The sequence below is a fragment of the Vicugna pacos genome, chromosome 3, assembly GCF_048564905.1.
Source record: "Vicugna pacos chromosome 3, VicPac4, whole genome shotgun sequence".
NCBI classification, from domain to species: domain Eukaryota; kingdom Metazoa; phylum Chordata; class Mammalia; order Artiodactyla; family Camelidae; genus Vicugna; species Vicugna pacos.
This window is the reverse complement of record NC_132989.1, coordinates 74,204,967-74,231,399: the sequence shown is the minus strand read 5'-3', so window position 1 is coordinate 74,231,399 and position 26,433 is coordinate 74,204,967. Positions and strand designations below refer to the sequence as shown.

At 41.4% G+C, this 26,433-nt stretch overlaps 1 protein-coding gene across 6 annotated transcripts; it reads left to right on the top strand.

The window, feature by feature from the left end:
- The first annotated feature begins 89 nt into the window (after positions 1 to 89).
- MARVELD2 (MARVEL domain containing 2) lies at positions 90 to 25,391 on the top strand. Of its 6 annotated transcripts, none has more exons than XM_006197553.4 (8): positions 110 to 196; positions 3,431 to 3,790; positions 4,190 to 5,356; positions 7,260 to 7,295; positions 15,168 to 15,316; positions 19,325 to 19,496; positions 22,665 to 22,715; positions 23,342 to 25,391. In XM_006197553.4, the coding sequence occupies exons 3-8, from the start codon at positions 4,205 to 4,207 to the stop codon at positions 23,462 to 23,464; spliced, it is 1,683 nt and encodes a 560-aa protein (XP_006197615.1). In that variant the 5' UTR covers positions 110 to 196; positions 3,431 to 3,790; positions 4,190 to 4,204; the 3' UTR covers positions 23,465 to 25,391. The 6 variants fall into 6 exon arrangements, with proteins under 6 accessions (XP_031531132.1, XP_006197615.1, XP_072814657.1 ...); XM_072958553.1 differs by lacking the exon at positions 110 to 196 and adding an exon at positions 234 to 402; XM_072958554.1 differs by lacking the exon at positions 110 to 196 and adding an exon at positions 254 to 402 and having other exon boundaries at positions 4,178 to 5,356.
- The last annotated feature ends 1,042 nt before the right edge of the window (positions 25,392 to 26,433 follow it).

Below are 26,433 nucleotides of genomic sequence, written 5' to 3'. Positions count from 1 at the left end.
TTGCTCTCTGTGTAGAGCCTGGTCTGTAGCTATAAGCTGGGGCAGGGGAAACCCACCCGCCCGGGCCCCAGGCAGGAGTCGGGGCCTGACAAAGCCAGGCGGGGCGAAGCTCGGCCCGGCCCGGCCCCGCCCCGGGAGCGGGAGCCGGGTTTCAGAGTCGCGGGCGGCATGCGCGCTCTTCCCGGCGGCCGCGCAGGTGAGTGGAGCGCGAGGGGTGGGGCCCACGTGACCGGGACGCGGGCGGGGAGGGGCGGGAGGACCCCGGGCTGGTGCGCGATGGGGAGGGGGCCCTCGGGCTCTCTTGGCCCCTCTCTGCGCGGCCGGGCCCTCGGAGCCTCCCGGCGCCGCGCGCTCGCCGCTCAGCCCCGCCATTACCTGCGGCCGAGGCCGGACGCCGGCGCGGTAAGGGTGCGGGCCCGGGGAGAGAGGGGGCAGGGGGGCCCCTCGGCCCGCCTGGCTTCATCCCGCGTTCACAGGTGCCGGCCGCGAAGCCGCGGTCCTTCCGGGCGCTGGGGTCCGGGTTGTCCCGACCTGGGCACGTCGGGCCCGACTTAGTTCCGGCCACTTTGGGGCGGAATCTTGAAAGACGAAGAGTGGTTTTTCAGTCAGTCGGAAGACTCACCTGGGTGGGCAGAGCAGAGGACTGGACGAGATAGGTGGCGCGGAGGGTGAAGCCCGAGCGGCGGCCTCGGGAGAGGCCCCGGGAGAGATGTTCGGTATCGGGGGGTCCTCGCTCGAGGGTCAAGTTAAAACCTCAGGGGCTTTCCCATCCCCTGGAACCCCAGAAACGTCTAAAATCTGCCCCTTGCTCGGGCCCTGAAAAACTTTAAAGCCCGCTCAGCAGTGATTCTGTGGGTGTAAAGGTGACCGAGTTGGATTCCTGTAACACTTGGCTGGGGAGAACCGTTTCTTCTCCCACCTCTCTGGCTTCCCGAGAATTGTGTGCCAGTAGAATGGAGTCAGGACTCGAGGGTGTGAACAGAACAAAGGCTCGCTCGACCTCAGCGTACTGATTCTAAGTGGACTCTCAATGATACCCTGAGAGATACTAGGGGTATTCAGATACTAAAGTGTGATAAAATACCACTGACCATTCCCTTCTAAAATCACATAATTTGCTATTCTTCAAATTCGTAATTTTGGCTTTTTATTTAAACATTTTTTCATTTTGGGGGGGAGGTAAATAAGTTTGTTTATTTTTAATGGAGTACTGGGGATTGAACCCAGGACCTCGTGCATGCATGCACTCTGCCACTGAGCTTATACCCCCCATCATGTAAACATTGATAAGGAGATCTAATTCAAGTAAGCCACTTTTCACAGTTGAGAATGAATTAAGCCCGTTACAGTGAAGTGCGCTTTTGCCAATGTGTTATAGTAAGCAACTGGTATCCTTTAAATGCATGTATACAAAAGATATTCAAAGCTATGTAAAACTTGCTGAAGTTATTTGTTGTGCTTTTGCCTCTACTTTTTTTTTAGGGAAGTGTATTTCAAGAGCTATAATAATGCTAAGCATTCCTAGAACTTAAATTTTTTTAATCAACAGGTAAAGAGAGAAAAGATGAAAATAATTGCTAATTGTTATCATTTATAGAAAATTTTTATACTCGTTTTTTTCCTCTTAGTTTGCATTGGGCACCCTGCTGTCACTCACAGTTAATTCTGTAAAATTGGGGTGCCCCATTAGAAGAACCGAGAATTTTGACCCCCTCTCCAGTTCCACCCAGGTGATTGTATCTAGTCTGTGATAGGATATACTCATCTGTGGGTAGACTGCCTACTTGATATCTCCACCTGGACTTCTAACAGGTATCTCAAAGTCTCTTCAGGCTGCTTCTCCCAGGTCTGCTCTGGAGGGATGGAGAAATGTTGCAAATCAAATGATCTGATGTCTGGGATTTGCCTTAAAGTTATCTATTGACAGAAGGAATAAGGTCAGGGGTATAGTTGAAACAAGACTGGTCATAAGTTGATAATTATTGAAGGTGGTTGATGGGTACATAAGGGCCGAAAATACTATTCTTTCTACTTTTATTATGTTTGAAATTTTCTATAATAAAAAATTTTAATTTTCTATACTTTGACCTCACTGTCTCCATTGCTACCATCATGGTCCATTGGATTACAATTGACCCTTGAACAACACAAGTTTGAACTATGGGGGTCCACATATCAGCAGTTCTTTTCAGTAAATATGCAGTACAGTATTACATAGCCCGCAGTTAGTTGAATCCGTGGATTCGGAGCCACTGAAGAGTACCGACTGTAAAGTTATACTTGGGTTTTTGACTGCGAGGAGCATTGGTGCCCCTAACTCTCACACTAGTCAAGGGTCAGCTGTATTTTGGTGGCCTCCTACCCAGTCTCCCTATTTTTGCCCTTTTCTCCTGAAATGTACTCTGAACACAACATCCAGAGTGATCCTGTTAAAAGAGGTCAGATGGTGTCAGCCCTCCACTCAGAACCCTCACTCCCAATGGAAGCCTAAATCCTTTTAATGATTTTCAAGCCCTCAGGATTCAGATGGCCTCAGTTCTACTACTCGCCCTCTCACGCACTCTGCTGCTGCCACACTGGCCTCCATGCCTTAATAGTCCTGGAATATGCCAGGCACTCCTGCCTTAAGGCTTTTGCACTAGCTGTTCCATCTGCCTGGAACACTTCCCCTGATACCTGCCCGGCTCCCTCCTTCATCTCCAATTCTGTGTTCAGATGTCATGTTCTCTATGAAGACTTCCCTGGTCACTCTATTTAAAAGTATAATACCCTGTCCACGCTGCACTTCTTATCCTCCTTCTTAACTTTGTTCCTTGGCATCCAGTATACTTCACTTGCCTTATCTGTCATCTGTCACCCCCCACTGGAATTTAAGCTCCATGAAGGCAAGGATTTCAGTCAGCTTTTTTCACTGACACATCTTCAGCAAGCCTGGTGCAGAGCAGGTGATCAGTAAATACTTGTTTACTGTACTCAGTAAATACTTAGCCGTTTTACAAAGGAAAAGTTCCTTAGGAATTTCTAAATTGTTCAACACCATATAGTTGGGATTACCAATTTTAATTTTGAGACATGCACAGTGCCAGGTACAGTGCCATGTGCCCAGGAAGTCTTCAGTAAATACTTAAAAGCAGCTTAAGGGGGAGGATATAGCTCAGTGGTAGAGTGCATGCTTAGCATGCACGACATCCGGGGTTCGATCCCCAGTACCTCCACTAAAAATAAATAAATAAACCTACTTACCTCCCCCCTAGTAAATAATTTTCAGAAATAAAGGAGTCTGAGAGAGAAATTCATTGTACCTTAAACCTAGCAGTTCATTAGCAAATATATTCCCTCTTTTTGTATAGGTGTTCAGGTCATTGATTTCATGAAGGAAATCGACAGGTTTAATAAAAAGTGTTTTTTTTTCCTATGCTTTATTTTTCAGGTGGATTGAATACCCTCTAAGATACTTTCTGAGTCACTCTGTGGCAACAGCAAGTCACCTTTACATAATTGCTCTGGAAAGAGTGATGCATCCATGGCCATTGCTGTGGCTCTGTGTTGTACTTTCAGGGAATCTTAACCTTTGGTGATTTTTTTTTTTCTGAGAATTCAATTTTTAAAATCTAGTATCAAGTGTTACCGTTTTAAAGTGGAAGAAGCAACTCCTCTAAAGAGATTTCCCGAGTTAGGAAGGAAACGGGCTCTCCACTCCCTGTGTTTATCAGACTGCTTCTCCTGAGCCATCCCGGAGCAGACTTGAGTTAATGAAAGTGAAGAGTATTTGCTGACCCATCAAATTTTGGTATGCTCAGACTCTTAAATATTTTGATTTAGATGTTTGAGGAAAGAACTGTACTTGGAATGTGTTAGCATCCTGTATTGTTAACATTTAGTCTCATTTTTGGTTTTTTACATTTTGTTGTTTAAAGGGCTCATAGATAAATTAGACTTAACAAATGTTTTCACCCAGAGCTAAGATTTTGATTGCCCTTAAAATCTCATAGACTGATGACTATATCCCTTGCTAACATTGTTACCTATGTTTAAAATCTACACATTTATGTTACCATTTTTATATGTCATAATAATTCGAAATTATATTGGTTTTCTGAATATGATCATTTGCTACTAAGTGCATAAAATCAGCATCATTGAAAGATAAATAACTAAGCATAAGTGATAACTTTAGTCTTGGCCCCAGGTGTGAACATCACAAATGTCTTCAAATGACGGAGGAAGATCCAGGAATCGGGACAGGCGCTACGATGAGGTCCCAGGGGACTTGGACTATCAAGATGACACCATAAGAACCTTGCAGACTCTTCACGACAGCGAGCTGGCCGTGAGCGCTGATCCATTGCCACCACCCCCTCTCCCATTACAGCCACCATTCGGTCCAGACTTCTACTCAAGTGACACAGAGGAACCGGCCATAGCTCCGGATCTCAAGCCGGTAAGGCGCTTTGTCCCCGAGTCCTGGAAGAACTTCTTCAAAGGGAAGAAAAAGGACCCCGAATGGGAGAAGCCGGTGGCAGACATCAGATACATCTCGGATGGAGTGGAGTGTTCACCTCCAGCCTCTCCTGTGAGACCAAACCACCGTTCAGCCGCCAGCTCCTACGAAGATCCTCAAAGAGGGTCAGAAGGCACCTGTAATTCCCGGAAGGAGGCTGATGCCATGTTTCCCCATGATCCCTGCGGATCTCTGGGCCGACACACACAGACAGCCCGGACATACAGTGAGCAGGTGGAGGTGTACAAGCTCAAGTATTCCTACATGAAGTCGTGGGCAGGCCTGCTGAGAATCCTGGGCGTGGCGGAGCTGCTCCTGGGGGCCGGCGTCTTCGCCTGTGTCACGGCTTACATTCACAAGGACAGCGAGTGGTATAACATGTTTGGCTATTCACAGCCCTACGGCATGGGCGGCGTCGGTGGCCTGGGCAGTGTGTATGGGGGCTACTACTACAGTGGCCCCAAGACCCCTTTTGTACTCGTGGTCGCCGGATTAGCTTGGATCACCACCATTATTATTCTGGTTCTTGGCATGTCCATGTACTACCGGACCATTCTTTTGGACTCAAACTGGTGGCCCCTCACTGAGTTTGGACTTAACGTCTCCTTGTTTATTTTGTATATGGCTGCAGCCATAGTCTACGTGAACGATACCAACCGAGGTGGCCTGTGCTACTACCCGTTGTTTAACACGCCTGTGAATGCAGTGTTCTGCAGGGTAGAAGGGGGGCAGATAGCAGCCGTGATCTTTCTCTTTGTCACCATGATTGTTTATCTCATCGGAGCTCTGGTCTGCCTAAAGCTATGGAGGCACGAGGCAGCTCGGAGACACAGGGAATACCTGGAACAACAGGAGGTAAGGGATGTCACAGTCTTAGTTCTTTTCTTCTGCTGTTTACTCCCTCCTTAAATAGGTAGAGTTCTCAAAACAAAGTTTGTTTTTTGTTTTTTTTTTTTTTAATGATCTGAAGTTCAAACGGCCTCGCTTAGTATCAGACATGCTTTGACTGGGATAACCTGCTCTGGTGTGTCACTGGTGTATAACGTTGCAAGTAGACACCAGATGTGTAATGTAATGTGTAGTTTGTTGGTTGTGTTGTTGTCTGTACTTCAGGGGAAAATACAACTCCTGAATTTCTACAAAGAAAAATGATGACATATTCAGTAAAATAAACGTCTCATCATTAAAGTAAGTTTGAGAACAATCTTGATGCTTTAGTATGGCAAGACTTAATACAGAACAGAATTGTTCAGTTACAGGAAGAAAGCGATCGTTTAAATCTGTTATGAGTTCGTCCCACTTTCTTCCAGTGAGTTGAATAACAGTATAATGAACCACATTTGATTTTTTTTTTAAGTATTCAGAGGTTGAGTTATAATGAACATCCTCCATGAAAACTTGCCCAGGCATTTTGATTTTTCAGCCTTATTTTGGGGAGATGAATATGCCAAAATTAGAATGGGAGCCTTGCAGTTATTTTTATTTCTAGGATTTAACTAATTAAATATAAAAAGGAGGAGGAGGAAAGTTAATAATAATAATAATGATGATGATCATAATACCTGGAGGATAAAGTTATTTAAAGTTCTATTTTAAAAAAAATTTTTGAATGTTAGCAAAAATGTTAGGATAAATTCTGCTAGCTTCATTATACCCTGAAATAAGTCAATATTTTGCTTTCTTCTTCAAAGGAGGAGTGTGTACTAGAATTTCCTATGCCTCAGAAAATTTATTACCTTAAATTTTTTCTTAAGTCAGCTATACCATACAAATTACCCATCCCACACATACACACTTTTCCAAAGACTTCCTAGATACAATACATTAGCACATGGTATATATTGGGCAAAACTTTAGCTAAGGATGAAATCCAGTCCTTATTTACTCAGTAACCTGTGTATTTACTCACTAACCTGTGTATTTTGTTTTTAATCTTATGCATAACAACAGCAAAACTTGACTAATTTTATAACAGGTAACTTATGTGTTCTACAGAGAACCTTAACATGTTTCAATGGGGTCCATGCTCTAGTGATATAAAATATATTTATCTTACTAGAACTTGACATAAATTCAAGTGGTTTCTAAAAATTTATCTCATCACTGTAAGCATATTTCTTAAATTTACATCTGTGTATACAAAGTAAGAAACTTTAAATTCCAATCAGTGTGAAATCCAAATAGTGGAACACATACTTCCTCAGAATTTTATGTAAATTTAATCTCAGAGCTCTTAATGTCATTTCAAATTCTACATGAATGTGACTATAATTATCAACGTAATACTTTTATTTCCTTTCCCTTTCTCAACAAAAATATGTTTCTATAAGACTTTGCATAATGGTTGTTTAGACTTGAATCACTTCTGATGCCTGTTCATGTGTTTCTGTAACTTCCTAGATACTATAAGATGTGATGGCATGTGGCTTTTTTCTATTAATTTTACAATGTTAGCATCCCAAACTCTTTAATTGTGCAAGGTAGTGAGAGCTGAGAATAAATACGATCTCTAGGAAATTCAGAGTAACTCACGTAAGAGTCGCCACCATCTCCTTATTGCCAGCTCTGCCCTCTGCTCCTGGTTCACAGGGAATCACAGTCATCCCATCAAAACGTGGCCAAAAGAGTAGGAGGAGCATCTGTGAAGCAGAGAATCAACTATAAAATTGAGATTGAGCTATAAATGCAGTTGGACGAAAATAATTTACAAAGTAGCTTCACACCTTTGAAAAAATCATTTTAACTCTTTTTGTTCCAGATAAGTGAGCCATCGTTGCCATTGAAAAGGAAAATGGTAAGAATAAAGTTCATGTTATATTTTGTCTCTAGATTTGTTAAGTGATTTTCCTGCTTGTCTGTAAAATATAGAGTAGCTCATCTGTCTATAAATGTGTATCTATTACATTGAGTTCCTGATAGAACTATCAGCTTTTTCCTAATGCTGAAAGGACCAAATTAGACAAGGCTATTTGTAGCTTCTTTTATCTTTGTTAGATGGAAGCTTATGCAAGGGAACATAGTTGGTTCTCCTTATGTATGTAAATTAAATTTTTTTTTAATGAAGGTGATTCTCCCAAATTTTCTTCAGTCTCTTTAAAGTTCTTCACCATTCTTTCCTATCCTTGTCACCTTGCTTTCAGATGATGAATTTTGCTGTGTCAGGAAGAAATCCCTATTCCAGATTTACTAGCTGCATGACAGTATGCAGATATTTAACCTTCCTACACTTTGGTTTCTTCATCTGTAAAGTTGGAAGAATAATAAATTCTACCTCATGAGTTTACTTGAGAGGATTAGATGAGATGCTGTTACTGTAATTATTTACATATATGTAATATTTTATATATCTTCATCATAATTTTTACCTCACTGAAAAGTTCTTTTTTAAGATTTGAGCATTATTTCTAACAAGAGGTTAAGAGTACACCCTTTGTGTTTGTTTGTTTCTTTGAAAAGGTAATATATTCCCCTGGTTCCCAATTCTAATGGGTCTCTGTTACAAACTCTCCTCTCACTCCTGTCCCTTGGCTTCCCAGTTCTCTCCCGGAGGGCGACCAGTGTTACCAGTATCTTGTGTTTCCTCTCAGAAGTGTATATTTGCTTTATTCCCCCATTTACACAAACAGTAGCATACCATACATACTGTTATGTCCCTTATTTTTTTCACATAACAGTATGTTTCTAAGATGCTTCCTTACTAGAATATGAAAAACTGCCCTCTCTGTTTACAACTACATAGTATTGCACTTTATGAATGTACCATAATTTATTTAACCGTATATTAACATGAAGGATGTTTTCAGTCCCTCACTATTAAAAACAACGCTACAGTGAATAAGCTGGTACATACTTGAACGTATTTGCTTCCATATATGTACAAGTACACCTGAAAGATAAATTCCAAGAAGTGGATTTCTGGGTCCAAAGGGCTGTACATTTCTGTTTTGACTGCAGATTGCCCAGTAGAAGTTCTACCAATTTCCACCCCCAGCAGCACTATCAGCTTCCTCACACCCTGACCAACACAGTGTTAGGAAATTTGTTGACATCTACCTGAGATGTGAAAAATAGTACTAATGTAGTTAGAATTTGCATTTCTCTTATCAGGAGTGAAGTTGAGCATGTTTCATATGTTTGCATTTCTTTCCCTACTGTCTGTTCACATCTTGCCCAGTTTTTTTTTTAACATTTTTTATTGATTTATAATCATTTTACAATGTTGTGTCAAATTCCAGTGTTCAGCACAATTTTTCAGTCATTCATGGACATATACACACTCACTGTCATGTTTTTTTCTCTGTGATTTATCATAACATTTCCCTGTGCTATACAGTGTAATCTTGTTTATCTATTTTACAATTTTGAAATCCCAGTCTATCCCTTTCCACCCTCTACCCCCCTGGTAACCACAAGTCTGTATTCTCTGTCCATGAGTCTATTTCTGTCCTGTATTTATGCTTTGTTTTTGTTTGTTTGTTTGTTTTTGTTTTTTAGATTCCACATATGAGCGATCTCATATGGTATTTTTCTTTCTCTTTCTGGCTTACTTCACTTAGAATGACATTCTCCAGGAGCATCCATGTTGCTGCAAATGGCATTATGTTGTCGGTTTTTATGGCTGAGTAGTATTCCATTGTAAAAATATACCACATCTTCTTTATCCAGTCACCTGTTGATGGACATTTAGGCTGTTTCCATGTTTTGGCTATTGTAAATAGTGCTGCTATGAACATTGGAGTGCAGGTGTCATCCTGAAGTAGATTTCCTTCTGGATACAAGCCCAGGAGTGGGATTCCGCCCAGTTTTTTTATTGGATTGCTAATTTGTATAAGATCTTTTTTTTAAGTGCATTTGTTTTGAAAATACTTTTGATGAGGTTCTTTTTAACTTTATTCTCTATGTTGTAACATACAAATACTATTTGAAAATGTTTTGTTGAAGTAAGGGATTTATGAAGTAGATGAACAACAGTCTGTCTAAGGGATCATGATTAATACGTCGGTGTCATCATTAATTCATCATTGAACAAACGTGCCAGTTAGGCTGTGGGCCAGTGATAGGAATACAACTAGGAGCATCATCTCCATTTTCCAGGGGCTTACAAATGCAGTGAAAAAGAAAAACATAGACAAAAGATGAGTAGAGTGTGACTGTGTGTGAGTGTGAGAGAGAGAGAAGTGAGCAAGAACTACAAAGCTAAACTAAGTAACTTGCTTAGGGATTTATGTTTCCCTGACACCTCCTGGGAAATCAATTTATGGGTGATACTGTCTCAAAGTCATCATTGCTAATTGGTCAAAGCATCTCTTGGGATCTGTAATGAGCCACGGTTTTTGAAGGGTCAGTTGCATTGATTTCTGACCCGTATATGAAATCATCTGAATTACAGCTGAGCTTTGCTGTGGTTTTCTTGGATATCCACAAGTCTTTAGAAATCAAGAGATATCTGACCAGTCCTGACTGACCAGGCATGGAACAAGTGAGGCTGATATTAGCTCCCCTGCAGAATCCTGAGGTGTGTCTCTCTCACAAGGCAGTGTAGACCTAGTGCTGCAAACCTGTACACTTTAAACATTGTTCATACAATTAGAATGATACTGGTTTGGTTTGTGTGTGTGTGTGGCTTTTTGTTTGTTTGCTTTTATTGTACTTTGTTTTATTTAGTTTTTAATTTTTTTTAAATAAAGGTACTGAGGATTAAACCCAGGACCTCATGCATGCTAAGCACATAATCTACTACTGAGCTATAACCCCACCCCCTGTACTTTGTTTTAAATTCCTAATTACCATATATTTTAGTTTGCTTTAACTGTTCATTTATTTATTCAACATTTATTGCATCAGGATAGACATTTCAGCTAGACTTGTTCTAACTCAGTGGTACTAATTACCAGAGTAAGCAAAATGTATGCTCACTTTTAAGCTATCTAAAATATACATATCAAATATCCCTGAAACTGATAAAAAGTAGCTGCCTTTAGGAGGGCAACTGGCTAATAGTAGGTGGACAGGTGAAGAAGGAGACTTATTTTTCATTATGAACCATTTTGGATCTTTTGAATTATATGTCATGTCTCTATGTTACCTATTCAAAATTTTTTAATTTTTTAAAAAAGTCAATATTCATTTCAAATACTGAGATTAGCAATATAAGGCTAATGTTTAAATAATTAATAACATTGGCCCTTTGTTTGAAATATAAGTGCAAATTCCCTAACTCACCCTGTGGCTGCCTTCCAGTGTCAGTACGGATATGTGAGTTTGACCAAATGGAGGAAGTGGTCTTCCATTCTGGGAGCCGTCATAGCATTGGCTTTGACAGATCATAGCAGATACTCATTCAAGATTGCCATACTGCTATGACCCACTAGTAAATCCCACTCCCTCAGAGAGACTGACTAGGAAACTCCTAAATTTTGGCCTGGCCAGTAATAACAGCCATTGCTACATCATAGCCCTGCAGGAGTCCTAAAATAGCACTCACTTCTTGGAAAACATTGAACTTAATGGAACTTTGGTTTAGAGGATGGATCTGGATTAGAAAGATTGTTCATTGTTCATAATGGAAAAGAGGCCTACAAACTCGCATATAAGGAAATCCACTTCCTGAAAGTTGACACTCTTGTTAGCACGTGATATCAAAATCTGAAGTCAGGTGTTAACGTCAGGAACTATGTTTCAGAACATCCCTGGGGCTTAGGGGAAGACTGTGCCTTGTGGGGGTTAAGGGTGTTGTGCACACTGCAGATGTTGACTGCGCAGCACCAGCTGGACGGGGCTGTCTTACTGAGCTGCAGTGTGGCAGTGACACGGCCATGGGACCATTCTTGGCCAGGATGGAATTTCTGGGCTTCCTGGTCAGTCCCTGAGGCAGTGGGATTTACCGATGGGATCAAGTGCTGAGTAAAATCAACCTGAAAGACTTGGCTGAATTAAAGAAGGTTGCCCCAAATGATAGGGTGGTCTGCGACATTGTTTGATGAGAATGTGGCTGGTGCAGCCTCCACAGGTGGAATGGGATTAGGAAGATCTGGAGAGTTCCAGGTACGCCTTTCAGGCTGCCCTAAAAGGCTGGTGCCCCATATGTCCAGGGACTGTTACAGGGTGTCGGCTCCTGAGAGGTCCTGGAATAATCAGGAATATCCTTAGTGGAGTTACAGTCCCATTCCAAAGACTCCTTTGAAATCATATTAGTCCAGTTAATTTCTACTCTTTCAAGATAAGGGAGCTGAATGCAAAGAGCATCCTTTCAACGCCTTCTTTTCCTGGGAAGGGGGTCCCTGTGGACCAACATATGTGGGTGTATTCAGAGGCAGAGGGCATCTCATGACTGAATTGAGGAATCCGTGTTGCACTTATCAATGAGAAACCTTACGGGAGAGACTGACTTTCCAGCTTCTCGTTGGGTATGATTTTCTCCTGCTTCCTTCCCAGTTCTCAGAAGGGAGGAATTGGCCGGCTGCCACAGGTGAGGCAGTGCGGTGTGGTGAAGAGAAAGTAAACTTTGGAATCAGGCAAATCTGAACTTGAGTGCTACTGGCTTTGTGAGTCTGGGGAGGTTACTTACACTCTTTGAACTTGTTTCCTGTCCCCTGTTTGGGACTCTCTGCTAGGCTGTCCCTTCTTGTTTTGTATATTCATGAATATAATTTTTAAAAAGCAAATAAGATCATTTTAAAAAGAAGTAATATACAGACACAAAGTAAGATCAGAGACAGAAACACATTCTAATAAGTCCCTAAGTGTTGAGCAAATTTCTTTTCTCAGTTTGAAAAGTCAGCATCTAATCTGGGCATCAAAGGTGATGGTGTGGGTTGGGGATCAGGGGCCTGAGCATCGTTACAGCATATGCTCAAAGGGGGAGAGTCAGAAACTGGACAAATGCACACTGGAAACACAGGACTGGCTCTCCCCATTTTTCTACCTTGACAGCATATTCATTCAGCTCATTTTTAATTTGAAAAGCTTAGTAATTATATCCATAGCATTACTTACCCCATGGCTTAATTACTTTTTCTTGCCTCACAGTAAAGCTTTTCTGACATTTGCTGACCAGGGTAGTTTTTCTAGATGCAGAGAGGTCATGTGAATTCTGGGTGTGTTTGTAATGAGGAATACTGTTTGAGAGTGGTGTGATCCAAGGCGGGCCAACTGCAAGCCTAGGAGGTTTTAATTTTTTCTCTCATCTAGTTCTTGATTTTTTTTTCTCTTAATAGAGTTTTCTGAACTGATGATCAGTGAGGTTCACCCAAAAAAAGTGAAAGAAAATGTTAAGAGCATGAAAAGAAAATAAAACAACAATAAAAAATGTAAAGCAGATGAAACAGTCTGTGGAAATATTTTGACGTCTTAGAGTAACTCCCTTTTTAATATGAAAAGGTAAATCTTGAAATTAGGGACGGGTAAGGAAAATGAAGAGTTTCTCCTTGAAAAACCTTTGCCTCGAGGGAAAAAAAAACTTTACCTAGCGGGGAAAAGTCACATATGGACTCTCTGCCCATGGTGACTACCTGGAGAGGGTCCTGGTTTAGACCAGGAACTCCAGCTGGACGTCCAGGGCTGCTGCTCTGCAGGGTCAGGGTCCTCCCTGCCGCTCTGCAGGCAGCCGCATGAGAAACAGCTTGTTAAATATTCAGAAGCTAAAAAAGGATGCCGTGAAATAGAAATCCACTTAGTTAAGCCAAAAAAGATTCCCCTAATTTTAATGCCATCATTCATTTTCAAGATTAAACATAACATCTCATTAGGATGAAGAAATGGCATGAGCAGCAGGGAACAAAGCAGAATAGGATAGTAACCTCAAAGTTTCCTGAAATACTCTTGTTTGATCTGCTTTCCTCTGCATTTTCTGCTTCCCCCCTCACATTCTTGCCACTGGGGGCCCATGGAGAGCCGTCCTTTCTGTTCCCAGATGGTCTGGTTTCCCTTCCACCTAGTTCGGTGGGCACAGGCTTCTCCTCTTGGTAACCCTCCCCAGGGCGGGTCCACAGCCTCCCTGTCTCATCTGTCTAACCCGCAGCTGTGCTGTGTGGTGAGTTAACAGCTGGTGGTTTCTAGAATGAGCTAATGTTAAACCAAACCTCTGAGGCAGCCTCAGAGATAGAGAAATCAGGAAACAGGATTTTAAAAGCTGCCTGCCAAGGTAAAGAGCAAGGTTCTAAAAGTAGGAAACTACTTTCAATATCTTGTAATAATCTCTGATTTAAAAAAAATAATATATGTGTGTGTGTATATATATACATATACATATATATATATATATATATATCTGAATCACTATGCTTTACACCAGAAACTAACAGAACAATGTAGATCAACTATACCTCAATAAAATAAATAAATAAAAATAAAAAATAAAATCCTTTTTGATATTTTGTTTTCAGTGAAGTGGGGGCCCTCCCAAGCCACTCAGTTTAGTCAGCAAGTTTACTTCAGCTAGCAGGGATTGAAGGCCCACAGGCTGAGTGGAGGGAGCTTCCCTCCACGTCATGTGATTGACAGGCCCAAGCAGTATGGCGCTGTCCACCCTGCCATCACAAACTCATTTCCATCATGCTAACAGGGCTTCAGAGATCTTTAGGGTTGAGCGATATACATTTAAGTAAACCAGTTTCCTCCTGTTGCTCTTGTAAAGAATTATCAAGCCAAAAAGTTCTGGGTTTTAGTCGTGGCTTTTCCACTTCATAGCTGTGAGACCTTGGAGAATTTACTTAACCTCTCTGAACTTTGCTCCTTTGTGTGTAGTATGGAAATCCCTCTCCCCAGCATCCACCAGCCTCACCAACTTGGCTGGTGTTCTAGGTGCTGCCCAGAGGAGTCCCCAGTCAGTCTTTTCCCAGCCTCAAAGCCGAGCATCCATCTCAGCCTGCCCCTTCTGGAGTGGACTCCCCTGTGTCTTCCTCTCGTGCGGCCCTTCTGTTGGTTATTTCAGCTCTTAAGGCTCGTCTTCCAGTGCTTCCTCTCTGGGCCTTTTTGTCTTGTGTTCTTTTCCCATCCTTTAAATGCACCATTTTTCCCCCCACTACGGAGACCTCTAGGAGCTTTCCAGTTTAGGAGCCAGGTGACTTAAACCACCACCTCCAGCATTCTCCTGGACCTCTTCAGGGATGCACAGGTTAAGAGCACTGGGGGAGTAAAGACACCCACCACCCTTGCCTTGGATTTGCTTGCTCTCCCTTTCAGATGATGAAACAGCATGACTCATTTCCCTTTCTGACCTACTTAGTGGCTTCATCCCAAATTCCTGGTATCAGTTTTTCTCTTTCCATTTAAGTAGCCATGTTGCATTTTTATCCCTGCGTTTCTTATTTTGAGCTACATTTTCTATTCTTTTACAGTTTGTTGAGGTATAAATCTTAAAGTACTTAAAGACACATTTACCATTTTGTCATCCACCTTTGATGATCCCATGATTGAGATTGGAGGGTGTCTCATCCATTATGTATTCTCACATCTCAGTGTGGTTCCCTTAACTATCACAAAAGCATTCAGAAGGACTTTGCAACTTTAAATACGTAATTCTGAAGGGAAATGTTGATTGCTGTCTCCATTTTTCTTCCTCCTGCCCCTACTCCTCAGTTGTCTCCTAAGAATAGATTAGGTTGTTGTTTTCTTTTCCTTCTGCCTTTGTTTATAAATAAACTCTTCTTTTCTTCCCTAACTGTAGTGTGAAATGCCCACCTGTGGTGACAGACAGAGAGACCAAGAAGTTAATTGTAAAGAACTGAGAGCCACAAAAATGAAACCTGAGCTACTGAGTGGACACATTCCCCCAGGCCACATCCCTAAACCCATCGTGATGCCGGACTACGTGGCGTGAGTGTCTGAATCCTTCTTCAAGGGAAAAATAGGTCCCATTCGGGCTTTTCATTTTTCTGTTTGTCTCCAAGTTAATACTCTGCTTAAAGTCATTTATATTTTAACAATGGTTTGTTTCCTGAGAGGTAGTATGTTGAAGTTACAATACGGTCACTAAGGAAAATGCTAATAAGCCGAGTTTCCATTCCTCTTGTTTTCGTGAAAAAGTTATAACTTCGATTTATTTTTTTCCCTTCCAGTTTTATTGAGATATAATTGGCCTACAGCACTGTATAAGTTTAAGGTGTACAAGCGTAATGATTTGACTTCCATGCATCACGAAATGATTATCACAGTAGGTTTAGTGAACATCCATCATCTCATACAGATACAAAATTGAAGAAACAGAAAAAGATTTTTTTCCTTGTGATGAGAACTCTTCGGATTTACTCTCTTAGCAACTTTCATATGTAACATTAGCATTGTTAATTATATTCATCATGTTGTACATTACATCCCTAGTACTTATTTATCTTTTAACTGGAAGTTTATACCTTTTGACCACCTTCATCCAACTCCCTCTCCCCCAACCCTCTAGATCTGATCTCTTTTTCTGTGGGTTTGTTTGTTTGTTTTTAAAGTATAGTTGACCTACTACACTGTGTTAGTTCCTGGTACACAACACAGTGATTTGATATTTCTATACATTTCAAAATCATCACCATGAAAGTCTAGTTATGATATGTCACCATACCAAGATATTACACACTGTATTTCCCACTCTGTACATTTTGTACCTGTGAATTCATTTATTTTGCAACTGTAAGTTTGTACCTCTTAATCTCCCTTACCTATTTCTTTACTTCCCCTCTGGCAACCACCTATTTGTTCTCTGTACCTATGAGTCTGTTTCTGTTCTGTTAACGTTTGTTCAATTGTTTTGTATTTTAGACTCCACATATAAGTGAAACCATACAGTATTTGTCTTTCTCTGTTTGACTTATTTCACTAAGCATAATACCTTCTAGGTTCATCCATGTTGCTGCAGATGGCAAGGTGTTGTTCTTTTTATGGCTGAATAGTATTCCATTCAGTCACTGTATCTCAAACATTTATTCCATTTACATTTAAACTAATTATTGATAGGTATGTACTTATTGCCATTTTGTTAATTACCCTTGGGTTGTTTTTTGTTTCATTCTTCTTTCGCTCTCTTCCCTTGTGATTTGATGACTATCATTAGTGTTATGTCTGGGTTTCTTTCTCTTTTTTGTATGTGTATCTGTTACAGATTTTTGGTTTGTGGTTACCATGAGGTTCTTATACATGAGCAAACTATGTATATATGTGATTATTTCAAGTTGCTGATCTCTTAAATTTGAATATGTTTTAACAGCTTTACATTTTTGCTGTCCATCCCCAACGTTTACTGTTTCTGACATCAAATTTTACATCTTTTTGTTTTGTGTATCCCTTCACTACTTACTGTTGATATAGATGATTTTATGACTTTTGTCCTTTAACTTTCCTACTAGCTTTATACAGGGCTGGCTGACTACCTTTACTGTATATTTTCCTTTACCAATAAGATTTTTTTAATATAATTTTCATATTTCTAATTGTGGCCTTTTCTACTTAGAGGAGTTCCTTTAACATTTCTTACAAAGCTGGTTTGGTGGTACTAACTCTTTTAGCTTTTTCTTCTCTGTTAAACTTTTGATCTCTCCATCAAATCTGAATGAAAGCCTTGTAAGGTAAAGTATTCTTGGCTGTAGATATTTCCTTTTCATCACTTTAAATATATTATATCATTCCCTTCTGGCCTGCCGAGTTTCTGCTGAAAAGTCATAAGATAGCCTCATGGGAGTTCCTTTGTACATAACTTGTTTTCCTTTGCTGCCCAGGTTAGGGAGGTTTTCAGCTATTATGTCTTCAAATATGTTCTCTTCCCCCTTCCTCTCCTTCTTCTCCTTCTGGGATCCCTATAATGTGAACATTAGTGTGCTTGATATTGTCCCAGAGGACTCTTAAACTGTCCTCATTTTTATTTTTAATTCTTTTTTCTTTTCAGCTTGAGTGACTTCCACTGCTCTGTCTCTTGGTTCTGTATCATCTACTCGACTGTTGATTCCTTCTAGTATATTTTTCCTTTCCGTTATTATATTCTTAAACTGTGTTTGTTCTTCTTTTTATTTTCTCACTCTTTGTTTAAAACTTCTAACTTCTCACTCAGTTCATTCTCATCTAGGGTTCTTTGAACATCTTTTTGTGGAGATGGGTAGAAGTAATTAGGTTTGTTTGTTTTAATGGAGATACTGGAGATTGAACCCAAGACCTCGTGCATGCTAAGCATGTGCTCTACCACTGAGCCATACCCTCCTCACACTCCCTCACCCCGGGTTCTTTGTACATCTTTATGATCATTATCGGATAGATTGCCTGCCTCCACTTCACTTGATTCTTCTGGGATTTTCTCTTGTTCCTTCGTTTGAAACGTATTTGCCTATAACCTCATTTTGCCTAATTTGCTGTTTTTATTTCTATGTATTTGGTAGGTTGATTTTGTTTCTCCACCTTAGAGAAGTGGCCTTTTGTAGGAGACATCCTGTGGGTCCCAGCAGCACACTCCCCTCTTGTCACCAGAGCTATGTGCTCTAGGGGTGCCCCCTGTGAGGGCTGTGTGGGTCTTTCTTTTGTGGCAGGCTGACTACTGTGGGTGGCCTGGGAGGCGTGACTGGCCCCAAGTCCTGTTGGTTGCTAGGCCCTGCCTTGTATGAAGGCTGCCAGCCGCTGTTGGGTGGAGCCGGGTCACAGGGTTGCTGGCCATAGAACCCAGGGGATTCCTGGAGCTAGTGCTGGCCCCCTAATGGGCAGAGCTGGTTTCCAGGGTTGGTAGTTGCAGGCCTAGGGATCCCACATCTAGTGTCAGCCTGCTGAGTGAGACCAATTTGTGATATGGCTGGCTGTGGGATCTGAGATGTCCCAAAGCTGGTGTCAGTCCTGTGGTGAGTGGGGTCAGATCCCAGGGCAGCTGGCTGAGGGACCCAAAGTGTCTTGGAGCTGATATTGGCCTTCTGGTGGGTGGTGCCAGGGCCCAGGCTCTCAGGACTTCAGCCTGCTGGTGGGCAGGGCTGGGGCCCAGGGCATCCTGGAGCTCGTACCCTGCCCACTAGTACATGGAGTCAGGTCCTGGGGTCTCTGGCTTCAGGGCCCAGGAATCCCAGAGCTGGTATTGGTCCTCTGGTGGACAGGGCCGGCTGCTGGGGGTCAGGGGGTCTTAAGGCATCTGGCCTGCTGGTGGGTGGAGCTGTGTCCCCACCTGGCTCGCTGCTTGGCCTGAGATATCCCAGGACTGGTGCTGGCAGGGTGATGGGCAGGGCCTGGTTCCAAAATAGAATCCTCCCTCTGGCTTGCCAGCACCAGTGTCTCGTGGTAGAACGAGCTCCCCAAAATGGCACTTGCCAGGGCCAGTGTCCCCAGGGTGAGATCCTAGCCTTCTCCCTCTTGGGGAGGATCTCCAGGATCAGCAGAGGGGTCTGACCCAGGCTCCTTTCAAATTACTGCTTCTGCCCCACGTCCTGGAGTGTGTGAGATTTTGTGTGTGCCCTTTAAAGGTGGAGTTTCTATTTCCCACAGCTCTCTGGCTCTCCCAAAAGTAAGCCCCACTGGTCTTCAAAGCCAGACATTCTGGGAGCTTGTCTTCCTGGTGCTGGGGAGCCCAATGTGGCACTCAGATACCTCACTCCTTGAGGAGACCCTCTGTAATGGTAATTATCCTCCTGTTTTGGGGTCACCCACCCTAGCGTATGAATCTTAACTATACCGTGTTTCTGCCCTCCATCTTGTTGTGGTTCCTTCTTTATATCTTTAGTTGTGGAAGATCTCTTCTGCTAGTCTTATGGTCGTTCTCATCAGCAGCTGCTCTGTAAATAGTTGTAGCTTTGGTGTGCCTGTGGGAGGAGGTGAGTTCAAGGTCTTCCTACTCCACCATCTGAGTCAAACCTCATCTTTATTTTTTTCTCTCAGGAAATACCCTATGATTCAGACAAATGATGAACGAGAACGCTATAAAGCTGTGTTCCAAGACCAGTTTTCAGAGTACAAAGAACTCTCTGCCGAAGTTCAGGCTGTCCTGAAGAAGTTGGATGAGCTGGATGCAGTGATGAGCAGATTGCCACATCGTTCAGAAAACCAGCAGGTCAGTGTCTGCAGCTGCGGGGGAGGAGCACTGACAGAGGAGGGATAACTCTGACCTGGTCTGAAATGTAGAGAAGGCACAACCATCTGCATCTGCTGTCTAGGAAAGCCATTTGAGATCTTTAGGGTGACAATTCAAATTATATAATTTATTGTCTTTTGCCTTCAATTATTAAGTAGTATTTTATTTTATTATTGAAAGAAAGTATAGATTTGCCTAAGATACATACTAAGTTGGTCAGGGTCCCAAAGGAGACAGCACACTTGAACTAAAATAATTTGAGAATGGTTTATTCACAACGGGGTGGACGGGGTGTAGAGCAGCCACCAGTGGCCATGCGTTCTGCAGTCACAGCCAAGCACTTAGGACCCCAGGCGCAGAGAGCATGGTGGATAAGGATGGAGAGTGGATCTGAAGCTGCAGATGTGAGCTGCGGGGCACATGCTTCAGACCAATGACCAGGTTTGTGGCAGAGAGGAAAACCAGGGTGGAGATGGCAGTCCTAGGGGGCCTAAGCGTTTTCTGTAGCGTTCTGTCTTTTTTTCCCCCCACATTTTAATATCTGGGAAATCAGGGTGCCCTCATAATCAAGGGCAATTTTTACCTGACATACATTTTTTCATTGAGATATAATTCACATACGTAAAATTCACTATTTTTAAGTGTACAATTCATTGGGTTTTAGTATATTCACAGAGTTGTATAACCGTTTCCACTGTCTAATTCTAGAACATTTTCATCACCATCCACCCCTCAAAAAATCCCCATACCCGTTAGCACTTACTCCCCATTCCCGCTCTCTCCAGCCACTAACAGCTACAAATGTACTTTGTGTCAGTGTGGATTTGCTTATTTTGAACACTTCATATAAATGCGATGATATAATATGTGGGCTTTTGTGTGTGGCTTCTTTGGCTCAGCAGAACGTTTTCAGGGTTAGTCTATATTGTGTCGGGAATCAATACTTCATTCTTTTTTGTGGTGGAATAATAATATTCCACTGTATGAATATACCACACTTTCTTTATCTGTTTATCAGATAATGGACATTTGGTTTGTTTCCACTTCGGGGCTGTTATGAATAATGCTGCTATGAACATTTGTGTGCAATATCCTATTCTTCTGAAAGAGAATATAGTAATCTAATCTACTGTTGTGTACTTGAAATTGTTAAAACTCATACAGCATTTTTAAATAAATATCAAATTAATGTATGTATATATAATGTACATGCTATATATATATATAATATATGTACATATTTTATATATATATTCTTCTCCTGAGACCTGTGTTAGTTGGGCATCTTTGTTTTGCCCAGACTTTTAAGTGTACATTTAAATGAGTTATAATTACAGGTTCTGTAAGCCAAATGTGTAGAGTAGTGACATTTTCCCAATCCTGGAGTGATGGAAAGGTGTTGGCTAAGAAACACCAGTACCAGGAAGCAGGCGAAATCCAGCAAATACTGCATGCAGGTCCAGGGTCATTTAGTACCATTTGGAAAACAAGCAAGGCCCGCAGGTCCAGGAGGGGTGACCACATTTAGATGCCCTCAAAGGAGTGCAGGAAGGAAGGAGCAGGCTTCTGGCATCTGGATAGGTTGGGAAGAGCGAGCTGGTTGATGGGCATGATGCCAAGAAACCTGACTGTGACGTGTAGTCCTTGAGCCTAGGCCTAGTGGTCTCGGGTTTGTAGGCTTTGTACGAGTGGGAGTGGGCAAGGGCTCAGGCATGTCGGTCTGCAGTTGGCATGGGAGGGTCCTGATTACAGCAGGTGCCGAGAGACTTGAGTCCTCTCATGGTTTTTCCACACAGTCTCAACAGTAGTCATTTCCTCTGGGTTTTAGCATGGCATGGCAAGTAAGTAGCCAAATGACACCTTTCGTCTCAGTGTCTCCTGCAGTCCTTATCTAAAGTAGAGATATTAATTGTGTCACTAAAGTTAACTTCGCACGGCCACAGGCTGAGCTTTACCATGAGCGGGAGTCTGCTAGCAAGGGTCATTCATTTCCCAGCGTGTCCCCAGGGAGATGTTTCTGAGCCCAGGGGGCCTGCTGGGAGGCACAGGTCTCACACAGACCTGCTGGTGCACCCTTGAAAAATTAAACTATCACATGACTTTTCTAAGCCCATAAAATAGGAGTCTGGCTGCTCAAGATAATCCCTCTGGTCCTCATCCTCTTAATTCAGCTTCTCTGACTGACCCTAGGACAGATCCTACAGCTCTCATCTCTGCCTCCATCTCCAGCACAGCATCCCTGTCCCTAGACAACCAGTTTTACTCCCAGTCCCAGTTTACAGGACCTGTTAATATAGATGACGGCTAAATTACCAGGTTCATCTTGCTGCTGGCAAGCAATCACATCACAAACAATACTTATCGTCTTAGTATGTAAGACATTGAAGAGTTAAAATATATTAGGAAAAGGATGTAGTTTGTGATAGAAAATGTTCTCAGGGGAAGCTTTTAGAACTATAAATCATTACATTTTGTTATTTATTTATTTATTAGCTTTACAGTGTTTAGTGATCTCTAAAACATAAATTTACTTGGATAAATGAGGGCATTGCTCTAGCCCCTTAACAAATTTCATATTTATTATGAAACTCAGTATAAATTTAGAAGGAACCTTGTATTAGCTATTTTCAAAAGTTAAATAGTCTCAACCTTTTGATCCCAGTACCTAGTAACTTGACAAAGAACTTCCCAGAGGGGATGAAAATTCTACTTGATAATGGCTAACGTGGTTATTATGTACCAGGCACTTTAGAAGAATTGTTTCAAGTAAGTGAGCCTTCTCACAGTGTTAGGAGGTAGTTTTAGTTATTATTTCCAATTTACTGATAGGGAAACCGAGTCTTAAGATAAAGAGCTTGCTCAGGATCATACCACCAGCAAGCAGTGGCACTGGGTCTCGGTCCTGGTTTCATGCAGGCAGGGCCCTTCCTTTCTTGTTCACCACCGGGTCCCAAGGCCTGGCTGATAGTAAGCCCTCAAATATTTATCCAGTGAATTGAATTTGTGTGTGTGTGTGAACATTTTCATGATAGTCTTAGGTAACCATTGTTTTCTATTCTCATGCCCAATGTACCCTGAGACATTCCTGAGATATGATTTGAGTAACTGCATGTATTTTCATTCACTTATTCAATGTATTATTTTTAGGAGCGTGAGAGAATTTCAAGAATCCATGAAGAGTTTAAGAAAAAAAAGAATGTGAGTAAAAGCATTTTCTTCTTCAGAATATATTCTTGCCCAGGTACAATGGTGACAACTGATAGACTTTAGGTTCTTTTAGCTAAAGTCGTGGGGTTTTTGTTTTGTTTTGTTTTGTTTTTGTATTTCTTAAGATGCTACTTGTTAGGGGACGTGGGTGGCTGCTGAGTGCCTTTTCTCTCTGTCCTGAATACATGGTGCTGTGTCCTGATGCAGGAGCCCAGGGAAATGAGCGCCCACATAGAGCTGCTCACCCACACTTCATTCAGAACCATTAAGTTGTTTTACATGTTCATAACTCCATCCGTAACTTCATTGCACAAATCTGGAGAGGCTGGAGAGAGCTTTTATTAATCCTTTCAATACTCACTATTTACTTTTTACTGTATTTTAAACTCAGCTCTCTACTTCCAACTCAACTGTGCTATGAATTAAAAACGGTTAAAAAAAAAATGAAGTCCACTAAAAAAAGTGTAGAGCACTTACCTGTTGTTCTTGTTAGGCAGATGTTGAAATCTGCTACAGGAAAATCTGCTATGAAGGGTCATTTTCTGAGTGATGATGTATGTTTCTGTTTTTCGCTGAGGAAACCAGAGGCTGAAATAATAGCTTGGTTTCTTTTCCAGGATCCTACGTTTCTGGAAAAAAAAGAACGCTGTGATTATCTGAAAAATAAACTTTCTCACATAAAACAAAGGATTCAAGAATATGACAAAGTAATGAATTGGGATGTCCAAGGTTATCCTTAAAACTTATTTGAGACCACTATTTTTTATATCAAACTTCATATTTATTTCCTGTCTTTTTTATGCTGGTCTCTGTGCTAGAGAAGCAGAGGCCTCCTGAATCAGCTTCTAGTTGGTTTAGCTGGTATGCCACGTTAAAACAGCATGTGATTTCAGACATTTCAAAACAAATTGAAGTTGACTAAGGGCCTTTACTAGGAGTGGAAGGAATTTTGTATGCATCTGTGCACAATTTATATTTATGTCGTTAAAGTTAAAATTGATTTGGAGATTGTATCCGTGTGGCGGGATGAACCAGTGAAGTATCAGTTCTGGTGCTGCCTTTTCCTTTCTCACTTAGGCTGGTTCCTGGGACTTTTCTAGGAGCAATTTCTCTTTTTAGCCAAAGATGTCATTTCTTCCCTGCAAAGGGGTTGGAATCAGAAATCAACATTTTCAAGCCTTATGATCTTGGGCAAGTTGCTTAATCTGTCTGTGCCTATTTCCTCATCTGTAAAATGGGGCTAATCATAGTACCTACCTCATAGGGTCGTTCTGAGGATGAAATGAGCTAGTATTCGCAGAGCACTTAGAAGAGAGCCTGGCATATTATCAGCACTGCATTAGTGTTTGTGAACTATATAGACATCTGTGTGGAATGAATAAACTACCTAGAACAAGGAAGGGTCCTTAATGAGCAAGTCCAGCAGCTAACCCAAGGTCACGTGCCTCAGGACTTTCTTCTTTTGTGCTATAAGTAACTCTTATACACACATAGTCTTAAGTAGATGATTCCCTGTGGTCCTGTGCCCACCGGGGTCCAGCACGCTTTCTCCTCTTTAATTGGCATCACCAACCACAGATCTGCACATCCCCATAGCCCAGCCATTTCTGTATACCTCAAGTAGAAGGCTTGTGTGAATATTGTTGCCGTTTCTGTCCTGTTTAAACATCCATTCTAAGACCCTGTGATGTTATAGCTACTTAAAAATCTCCCTTTGATTTATTGGGATGTTTCATTGTCCCAAGAATTATCTTGGTTTGGGGGCTTTTTTCATGAGAAATGTTTTATTTTAACTAATATGATCAATGGACTGACTGCCTTTAAAAAGTTTTTTAAAAAATCATTGCTTTTGTGCACATTATCCATGACTCTATTATACATTCTAAGAACTTACATTAATTCATTCCTGTGGCTTTTAAGGCCTCTTTCAAAGGAAAAATCGTATTTGCTTATGTCAACACTATTATTTGTTTATTATTTGTTATGTGAACATTGGAATGAAATATTCTTTTGAAATAAAATAATAATAATAATAATAATAAATTATTGTTTTTGGATCCTATTCAGCAGCATCTGACTTGGAGATAATTTCCTAGGTGTAGAGATGAAATTTCTGCTGAATATAGCTGCCATTCAAACAATTAATGGTCAAAAGACTTTCTAAGGAGATGAAACCAAAGAAAAGCATGTGGAAAAGCAAAGGCATAAAACGTATCGGTTACTGAACAAACTTCCTAATTTTTCTTTGTCAGTGAAATCTTATTAGTGTTTATTGTGAATATTTTAATTCCATGGTTCTTAGACTATGCATAGTTCTCAGACTACGAGTCTTAAGAGGTGATACCTAGGGATGTGTGAGATCCCCTCTAGGAACGCCCCCCCCCAGACTAGGACAGCTTCACTTTCTGTTTTACCTATCGGGGCCCCATATTAACATTTCACTTAAGAAGAGCTCCAGTGCTTTAAAGAAATGATGAAATAATACCATTTTGGTAGACTGTAAAGAGTTAGATTAATATTGAAATGAAGTGTTAAGGAAATTTAACTTTGTGAAACTTTATTTTACTACAGTTGTAAATGTTAATCTTTGAAAACCAATGTTGTACTGCTGATTTTTACAGTTTTTATGCCAATACCCAGGCATATTAAAATGTCAGTTACCTCTTGTTTTGTGTGTGTCCTTTGTTGTTTGCTTTTTTGGCATTCCTGAGTTGACTGGACACGTTCTTGAAAATATTTTCCATTATCAGAAAATAAACTGGAAAGTCATTGAAAACAGGTCATGATGTTCAGGTGACTATTTCCTCCTCCCCCATTATTTGCAAGAATTCAAAGTCAAGGCCACTGCTGGTTTCCTCAGGTTGCCGTAACCAAGTACCAGAAGCTTAAAACAACAAATTTATTGTCTCACAGTTCTGCAGGCTAGAAGTCTGAATTGAGGTGTCAGCAGGGCCAGGCTCCCTTGAAACCTGTAGAGGAATCCTTCCCAGCTTCTGGTGGGTTTTGTTGGCAATTTTTGACATTCCTCGGCTTCTATATGTCTCACCCCAATCCTCCGTCTTCCCATGGCTGTCTCCCCAGGCCTCTGTCTTCACACAGCTGTGTTCTTAAAAGGACACTAGTCCTATTGTATCAGGGACCCACTCTCTCTAATATGACCTCATCTGAACTAATTACACCTGCAAAGACCCTGTGTCCAAATAATGTCACATTCTGAGGTCCCAGAGGTTAGGACTTCAATGTATCCTTTTTTGGGGGTGGAGGGGTTGGGAAGGGAGGGACACAGTTTAACCCATAACAGCCACCTTTGGCAAGTTTTGAGATTCAGAAAGATAGTTCCTTGTCCATTTTCTTTCTCTTACCTGACTTTTAACATGTATTCTGTTTTGAAACTTAATATAAGAATATATCAGCATATTTAAAACTTGGAAAAAGAAAAGTATATATTCAGTCAGTCATTTGCCAGTTATGTGCCAAATGCTTCCTCATTGGCCAGATGTTCTAGCCCTGAAGGCACGGTGGTCAGTAAGACAGGTAGAGACCCTGAGGTCACGGTCTAGCAGGAGAGCTGAGTGAGAAGACAAGGGACTGGTGATCCTGTACACATTTTTGTTATGCGTGTTTCTAGAAATGGTTTGTGTGGTTAGCCTGGTACTGAGATGCACTGATGTTCAAGAGATAGACAATACGGGAAAAATCTATATCTTTT

Coding starts and splice junctions, on each gene's coding strand:
- MARVELD2 (XM_031675272.2), top strand. CDS start 4,205: ATGTCTTCAAATGACGGAGGAAGATCCAGGAATCGGGACAGGCGCTAC. Junction 5,357..7,259: donor AATACCTGGAACAACAGGAG/GTAAGGGATGTC, acceptor TTTTTGTTCCAG/ATAAGTGAGCCATCGTTGCC. Junction 19,497..22,664: donor ATCGTTCAGAAAACCAGCAG/GTCAGTGTCTGC, acceptor TATTATTTTTAG/GAGCGTGAGAGAATTTCAAG.